The sequence below is a fragment of the Rutidosis leptorrhynchoides genome, unplaced genomic scaffold, assembly GCF_046630445.1.
Source record: "Rutidosis leptorrhynchoides isolate AG116_Rl617_1_P2 unplaced genomic scaffold, CSIRO_AGI_Rlap_v1 contig200, whole genome shotgun sequence".
In the NCBI taxonomy this organism is placed as follows: Eukaryota; Viridiplantae; Streptophyta; class Magnoliopsida; order Asterales; family Asteraceae; genus Rutidosis; species Rutidosis leptorrhynchoides.
Genome location: NW_027266449.1, coordinates 68320 through 76954, shown reverse-complemented (window position 1 = coordinate 76954; position 8635 = coordinate 68320). Strand labels below are relative to the sequence as shown.

The window sequence follows — 8635 nt, the reverse complement described above, 5'->3', positions numbered from 1 at the left end:
ATAGAAACTAAAAAGGAAAAATATTACACTCTATTGAAATATGATTCAATAATTGTCTATTTTTCTTTAAAGTTCAAGTCTATTTGGAGCCACTGCCACCAAGTAAGAATACAGTACAACTATTGAGTCCCAAGATTTGTTGCAACGTAATTCTAAGAGATAGAGACTAATTTACCTTTTTGTTTGGTATGTACAGTATAATTACTTAGTTTATACGGAAATATGAATTATGTTGAATCGGTTAAAATTTTTTTAAATTAATAATTATTAATTTATCGATAAATTAATAACTCTTTAAATTAATAAATTTCTCCGATACTGACATTATTAATTTATAGAGTTTTAACTGTATCTCTATTGAAATGTTGTCATGATAATGGTATAGAAACTATAATTTTATGATGTTATTCTCTCCGTCTCTAAACACATGCCTCCTCTTTGTTCAGGGGCGGATCCAGGAATGAAACTCGGATAGGACCGAGAAAAAATAGTCAAAATAAAATATAACGTAAATATTTTTATGCCATCATCCTTAATTATTGAATATCCTAGCATCATTGTTTTGGTTTGTTGTTCTTTGTGATTCGTCCCGATAGTTAGTTTGTGAATGAATCCATTCGATAATATTTACGATTTTTACCTAGCTTGGAGGTCTAGGGACTCGGAGATTATCCAACAGTTAACGCAAACTAGCTCGGTCATTTTAATTTTATCGTTAATAATAAATACGGTTTTTTTTTCTATCTATATATGTAACCAAAGTACCACGCTACCTAAAAAAAGAAAAGACGAAAAAATTGATGAATTTTATTTTACATATTTTGATTACTCGAAGAAAAATGAACGACCTTTAGGGAAGGAGTGATGACTTTTGTTTTGACTTTAATTATTTGGGTTGACTTCAATTTGGGCTAACAAGAGCCCATGTTTAACTTTTATCAGTAAAATTTATATTTTAAACAAAAAATTGGAAACTTATAACTCTTATGAATAGAACTGATGACTTTCAGTCTATACATCTAGAATCTTAACCATTATATTATGGTTGATTTTATGAATCATGTAGGACCCAAAAATATATATTTAATTTTTCAAACGATATAATATACAAAATCACCAAATTTTTTTAAAAACGGGTGGGACCTCGATCCCTCCCGTGATATACTTAAATCCGCTTGTATTTTTGTCTATATAAACAAAGAGGCATGTATTTAGATACGGATGTAGTATTGAAATATATTTTACAGTATATATAGAGATTACAAGAGGAAGAAGTGGACTATGAAGTATGGATAATAGGATAAACTAATCGGGTTTCCTACAAGGACTAGAGCCACTAGATAGAGAAGTTTCAGCAGGAATAATATTATTACCGGTAGGATTAGCTTTAGGACTATATATCATGAAAAAGAAAGTATTGTGGTGCATGACCTCATATATTTTTTGAGACGATGTAGTACATGATAATGGAAACAACAACCCTTGTCGCCATCTGATAGCTGTCACCATAATAGGTCACTGGTTTAACATGTTGGTTCAATGCTTGAAAATGAAGCACAATCTTAATTTCTTTGTTGAATTAACTATTGATGTTCCCATTTGTACATGTAGTTTTATTATCTTTGCAGGATAATAAAAGCTGAGGACCACATTTGCAAACTTTAAGTGATAGCAAGAATAATCAATTTTGTGACTTGTATAAGAAGTTAGAAAATTTAAATGACACAACATAACAATGATATTAATTTCTTTTTTCCATTTCCATTTTTAATCTGAACATAACGATGAAACCGAAAACAATCAACACCTATTTTGCACAAGAATTGAACATGAATAAAAAAAAGATATTTAAATGACACAACATAACAATGATATTAATTTCTTTTTTCCAGGTCTCTCCAGCCGATGAAACCGAAAACAATCAACACCTATTTTGCACAAGAATTGAACATGAATAAAAAAAAGATAACCTTCTTCCCTATTCTAAACACTAGTTTTCATTTCGTATAATTTATCCGAACGAACAATTCATTTCAAAGAAAACTGAAAAGCTCATGTCACTTGCTTTCTTTCCGTCTTATATACATGTATCTCCAATGGGGACCCATATCTTCTATTTACACAGCACAAGAGTCAAATAACTACTACCTTTTCACTTTCGTCGTAATCGGAATTTGGGCGAAAGATTGTGATCCTCCACTGCCGAGTGCAGCCGCAGCAGATTCGACGTGCGTAAGAAGGTACTCGTAAATCTTCTTTCTTAGCCTGTCGATTGTCTCTGCCGAAACATGCGAGGACGTCTCATCTTCATCCTTACCAATCTCGTCTAACCAGTCATTTACACTCTTGAGCTGAGTCAACATCCCAGCTATCTGGCCATTATCGCTCAAAGATGATACTTCAACGTCAGCATCCAAGAATTTCTCCACAAATCCCAGGAACCAACTTTGGGACTCTGTTCTTAATATCTCCGCCAAGTTGACCGCCTCTTCGAGACCGTTCCCTTTGAACCACTCAGGTGGTGGTGGTGTTGGTTGGACGACTGTACCCTTTTGACCATTACTCAGTAGCCCATCTCCTGCTCTCCTTATGGCTCCGGTAGCCACCAGCTTAGAACCGATTGTTGGACGGGTCTTCCCTTGAGGTTTCTTGGTTGAATTTTCCAAGAGTAACATGGGTTGATTGACAGATATACTCTTTTGAGTTTGACCAGATGCTGGAAGATTTGATGTCGTTTCCTTATTATTGCATAACACAGAGAAGGATGAAAGATTGGTGGATAGAGCTGCTTGGACCCATACAGCTGCTTGTTTTCGTCTCTCTGATGTTAGTTTTAATTGTTCTTCTGAAGGAGAGTCTTCACGATCTGGGGATGAGTCGACCCAATTAATTTTTGAAAGAGAGTCGGCAACAGATCGAGCATTGTTCAAGCACGTATGAAGGTTTAGAAACTGCTCCACAGCTGGTTGTGGATTATCTTCCTTGGCAGAAGCAGATAGGTCTGAATACATGCTGAAATAGGAAACAGAACAAAGAAAAAGTCATATATACGAAGGAAGAGAACTTAAACCAACGTTATATTGTCATTTTTGGATTGCAGATCAAAAAAACCACCAAATACACACAAAGTTTCAGATGCAACAAATTCCAAATATGCATCTTGCCTTTTCTATTTCAGTTCAATGCTCAAATTAGGCAGCAGAAAATATTAGAGAGAAAATAGCATTTCTAAACATTTGTCTTTTAAATGTTACGTGTACATCTCAGCAAAACACTCGACAGTGGTATGATGGTCTAAAAATAAAGCTAATAGATTATTGCCTGAAAGCAACAAAACCTAACACAACTGCCATTTGTGTCGAAAGACAGACCTTAGACACCGTAATAGGCTCTCGGCGGCAGAGGCCTCTTGCATAGCCTCGATTGCCGCAATTTGTGCAGCATCTCTATGCCTCATGACTTCCTGCAATGATAATAAAAGTAAGTCAAAATAAGAAAAACACACACTGAAATCACAAAAGACTAAATACTGTTATACTGCTTAATATGACTAGCCACTTGACAGAAAATGATCCGTCATGCATTCAGTAGGACATATCAAGAACAGAGAAATAACAGAAAGCAATGAGCTAACTAAGGTATGCATGCATCCATAGGAGCAAAAATAACTCTTGACCATACTCACAATCTATAATTAAGCGCTTTGACAAAATCTGGAAGTTGAAAACTGTATACTACGTCTTGCTTGACAACAAAATGTGTCGACAGGAAGAATGCTCATATTAACCACAATAAAGCCAATGAAGTTGTCAATGTTGCCAAAAAGGCCAACTTCATACCTTTCCAAGCTTGGCCAGAGACGAGGGTAATGCAGCCCATGAGATGCTTCCATCAGTCAATTTCCTACTATTAATAGAAACCTTGACCAGATTTCCTGGGAGTCCATTATTCGATTCACCTGAAGACTTCTTTCCCGAAGTGTTTCTAGGTTTGTTTGGCTTCTCTTGATCATCCAAATCCCCATTAGCTGTAAGTTTCTTTGAAGATGATTGAACTTTATTTTCCTCTTTAGACGACTTTCCAGATATGTGAGCCTTATTCTCTTCTTTAGATGAAAACTTGTCACTTGATGTACTTTTTCTAGGAGCCTGGCAAACACAATTCAATTAGAACATATGAATGACTAATATACCACATAAAAAATGTGCCACAATGAAGTTTATATATAAATTTTTGGTGGAAGTGCATTCTTATTAAAGAACTATGAACGTTCTCAATCGTGTTTGACACAGTATATTGAACTTACAGAAAAACTCCGAGGGTCAGGCTTCAGATCATGTTTATTAAGCTTCATTTTTGGACTGCCCCTGCTCTTCACTTCGATATTTCCTTCCCAACTCTTCCTTAAAGCCTTAGTCCCAAACTCAATTCCCTGAACCAGAGCCTTGATGGCCGGTACTTTCTTTCCAGGACTCAACCCACGAACGGAACTCGCCTTCTCCATTGCTCCCACCTTAGCTGTTTTGATTTTTCCCTGCTGCTTGACCCCAGAGGAAAACTTTTCGAACGAAGTGGGCAATGAATAACAGCTAGTCGGTGAAGAAGGAATCGACCTGGAATTCAACCCTGACTTCAATTTCCCCAATGATTCTCTCTTAACATCCACATTCAAAGCCAATTTCGATAACTGAGACTTTGATCGAGTCAATATCGGACTTTTCTTATCCAAATGATCATTCTTAACACTAACATTCAATCTAGGCTTCTCCTTTTCATTAGCCTTTGAAAAAGATGTCGTCGATGAACAAGAAGAACCATTGCCATTATTAAGAAACCCTAAGGAATGAGTTGCCACAATATCTTCAGGGCTCCCTACACAAGGGTGTCTACCAGGAATCGGCCTAACACCGCGTAAAATCGGAACAGGTGAAGCAGATTCAAGCCTTTCAACATGAATAAATTGGCCTAATTGGATCTTATCACTTAGAATTAAATCATCATGCTCATCAGGTAACGAAACATACGTGGCATGTGATGAATCTGATACTTTAAGATAAAATCCTTGATTAGGGAATAACTCACCTCCAGCCAAAGCTGGAACTATGCTCACAACTTGCAATAGAGATGACCTGTGCTCACCAGCAACTTTAACATCTGTGTTCATGTGTTGTAAAAGCTTCAAAAGGACACCTGGTGTAAGATTCGCCATTGTTAAGAGCTAATCTGCATCAGTCTGAAGATAAAAACGAAAACCCAGATGAAGGAGCTGTTCAAAACGAGAGATCTTGATGAAATAGTAGCTGAAACCGACAAAGGCACGAGATTTAATCAATAAGGGGAAGTGAAGAAAGGACGTTTCTTTGCTTCAAAGGAATAAAATTTGATGGGATTTTGACTGGCTACAAAATACAATATAGAAAGGAAAATTTTGGGAAATACTTTAGACCCCAGATGATAATTTGTTGCTAAGAAAGTCTAAGCAGCAACACGAAAAACTCCCAAAAATGTAATGCTTGGGAAATGAGATTTGTTGTCAAATTGCACACAAGGTGTTTGTTATTTTGCTTGAAAGAATGAAAAATTAGGTAAAAGTTACTCGATCGACCCGGATGAGAAATAGAACTGACTGAAACTGGAATTAAGAGAGAAAGGAAAAGAACAGAAGTCACATGACAAATTCTACTACTACTAATTAGAGAACAAATTAATTAAAAATATTTAGATAAGAATAATAATTGATTTAATAAGTTAATTGCATGATTAATAAACATTTACAGGGAGAGATAGCTGTCAGTCTCTGACACATACATATGCATATCAAAACTCAGAAAATCACTTTGGCTTGTGGGTCTGAGGAATTCGACTGAGACTCATCAAACTCTCAAACATCACAATTGGTAAAGAGCTTTTTTTTTTTTGGATTAAATAAAATTTAAAATAAAAAAAATAAATGAGGTGTGAAATAATTAAAAAATATATAAAAATTTGTGAATTATAAGTTTTTTTCCTATAATATGATTTTTTTATAATAATAATAATTAAATAAATGGATAGAAGGAAATGGATGCATGTGGGAAGGAAGAGTTGGAAAGAAAGGTAAGGTAATGGGGTGTCGGCTACTGATAAAGTGTCACATCCCAACATAATACAACTAGTACAACTTCTCTCCTTCTTTATTACTAGCATTTCTTTGAAAAATCTATTCATTTTTATTTTTTATGTAACAAAATTAAATAATTATTATTTATTCATTGTGCCCACCAGGTCATCCTTAATTTAAAACATAAATGTAGAAACCTCCAAGTCATCTTATAAGGTAGAGGTTCGATTTCGGTTCAAAACCGACGCTTTACGATTCTTACCTTTATGAAATTGAACCAAAACCATAAATTTTTCTAGATTCATGATTCTGATTTGGTTTTAGACGGTTCTGATTCGATTACATTTCTCCATATATTTTTATATATAAAAAAAAAAATCGGAATGGAATCATAAAAATTTCGATTCGATTCTAAAACCGAAAGTACGTTGACCGATCCGATTCGATTTAGACCCAATTCGATTTAATTTAGACCAGGTTTGATTCCGATTTTGATTTCAGTTCAAAACCGGACCGTTGCCATACCTCTATTAGTATATTATCCAATGACACATCTAAAAAAATTCAGTGCATTAGTTGAGAGAATATCAAGATTCTTGAACAGATTCATTTTGAACATATAGTAAGTTAATTTGTCCTATAAGAAAAGGAAAAAAAAAAAAAAAGTTAATTTGGCTGTAATCTACTTTCAGTTTTTGAGTACGTAACATAGTATACAATTTTATATGCTTACATTACTATACATTTTTTTTTTATGTAAACATTACTATACATTAATTAATTAGCTTCATTGTTGATGAAATGAAATATTTCCTTCCTCATGAAAGAGACAAGTTTCGAACATTGTATCGGCATAATACAAAAATGTTGCAAATATATCCATACCTTGCTGATAATAACATTTTATCCAAACCGAAGGGATTTGTTTTGCTTTAAAATTTTTGTAGAAAGCCTATGCAATAATTGTATAGAAAATGAAAGGTCGTTTTCCATGAAAAACTTAACTTTCCACTAAAATTAAGAGATAGCATTATCCGAGTGGTGCTTACCCTTGAGGTCGTGGAATCAATCATCTATGAATGGAAAATAATATTTTTATAATTTAAAATCAATAAAAAATAATTATGATGTGTAATATAGCCATTGTTTTCACTGATCGGGTGATCACAAATGCTAGACAGATAGACAACCATCAAATTCAAGCTAAAAGAAAATCAAAAGCTAAGCAATATAATATCTTTCCAACATATGAGGCGAGGAGAACGTTTTCTATAAATTTTAAATAGATGGTATTAATTTATTAAAACTTAACGTTTATAGAAAAATAAAAGAATCCCTACACTTTCTAGATAATTAATGTTTTCACTATTTTGTTGTAAGAAGGTTAATGTGTACTTCGCCATTAAATTGACCCTTCTAACAAGTTTCATTAATTTAGTAAGGATGAATGATAAATGAGTTTGACATTGGTTAGTAATCAAATCATAACCGTTAAAACTAAGAACAATATTGGATTCTTAGTAGGGAGCTTTAAACTCATGAATTAATTAATTCTAAAAAGTTATGCGACTCAAAAAGATCATTAATTAAGAAGTCTTGAAGAAGATAACTCCTCCATCTAATGATTTGTAACAAGATAGTTTTGCCGACAACTATTATGCTTATTAGCTTGTGTTAATGATTACCTAATAATGCTCTTTTGGGAAAATGGTTCTACCTAATTTAACCTAAAAGCAGGGCATTGGATTCGAGAAAAAAAAAAAAAAACCTACATTTAACAATAGCATGACTTTTACCTAGCATGTTTTGTAAATCCCATTTCTTAGCCTTAAAAAGTTAAATCATTTTTCATAAAACATACTTTTTGAAGTTTCTTTTTCTTCTTTTTAATATCTCCGAGTATTTTAAAGTCACAGTCGACAATCGTGAAATCAATATCTCGTTTCAATTATTTAGACACGAAACGATAAATAATAGACCACATAAGATTTTAGGTCGGAATCTATCCCTCGTAACTCATAAAACATTTAGGTGGCTGTAATTTCGACATGCTTACTTGGAGTATACAGGCCCACTCAGCTATACAGGCCCAACTCGAGCGCATTTTCATTACAAAGCCCATTTAGCATTCTATCTATTATTTGAGTTTTTGTATCAATAGTCCTATACGGAGTATTTCCTTAAGATTTCTATACGCGTATACTGTATCTCTGTACTTGTGTGTGTATATACTGCACACAATCTGTGAAATGAATAAGATACACTGAATTCCAAACCCAAATATACACTGTATTACTTAGAGTTTACTTAGGAACTGGTAAAATTGTCACCCAAATCTGAGTATTTAGAGTCGATAGGGTGTACTAAATTGATCGTCATAGGAGTTTAGGGACTAAAATGATCAAATTAGACTAAAGCAGAATTCCAGATAAACCAGAAAAAGGGAAATGTTTAATTTAAAATGACGGACATGACGTCCCGATATTGGAATAACAGACGTCAGAATGTTTGAATCTTGGACCTCACGTCAGCCAT

At 33.9% G+C, this 8635-nt stretch overlaps 1 protein-coding gene across 1 annotated transcript; it reads right to left on the bottom strand.

Annotated features, from left to right (window-relative positions):
- Nucleotides 1-2144: 2144 nt before the first annotated feature.
- LOC139881825 (uncharacterized) lies at nucleotides 2145-5209 on the bottom strand. Its single transcript, XM_071866232.1, has 5 exons — nucleotides 4307-5209; nucleotides 3840-4148; nucleotides 3372-3463; nucleotides 2750-3012; nucleotides 2145-2716 (listed from the first exon to the last, which is right to left on the bottom strand). Exons 1-5 carry the CDS (start codon nucleotides 5207-5209, stop codon nucleotides 2145-2147), a joined length of 2139 nt encoding a protein of 712 aa, XP_071722333.1.
- Between the last annotated feature and the right edge of the window lie 3426 nt (nucleotides 5210-8635).

Excerpts from the sequence above, each read along its gene's own strand:
- LOC139881825 (XM_071866232.1), bottom strand. The coding sequence starts at position 5,209 with ATGGCGAATCTTACACCAGGTGTCCTTTTGAAGCTTTTACAACACATG. Across the intron at positions 3,013-3,371 it reads AGCCTATTACGGTGTCTAAG|CATGTATTCAGACCTATCTG; the intron begins GTCTGTCTTTCG and ends TTCCTATTTCAG. Across the intron at positions 2,717-2,749 it reads TTCATCCTTCTCTGTGTTAT|CATCTGGTCAAACTCAAAAG; the intron begins GCAATAATAAGG and ends CAAATCTTCCAG.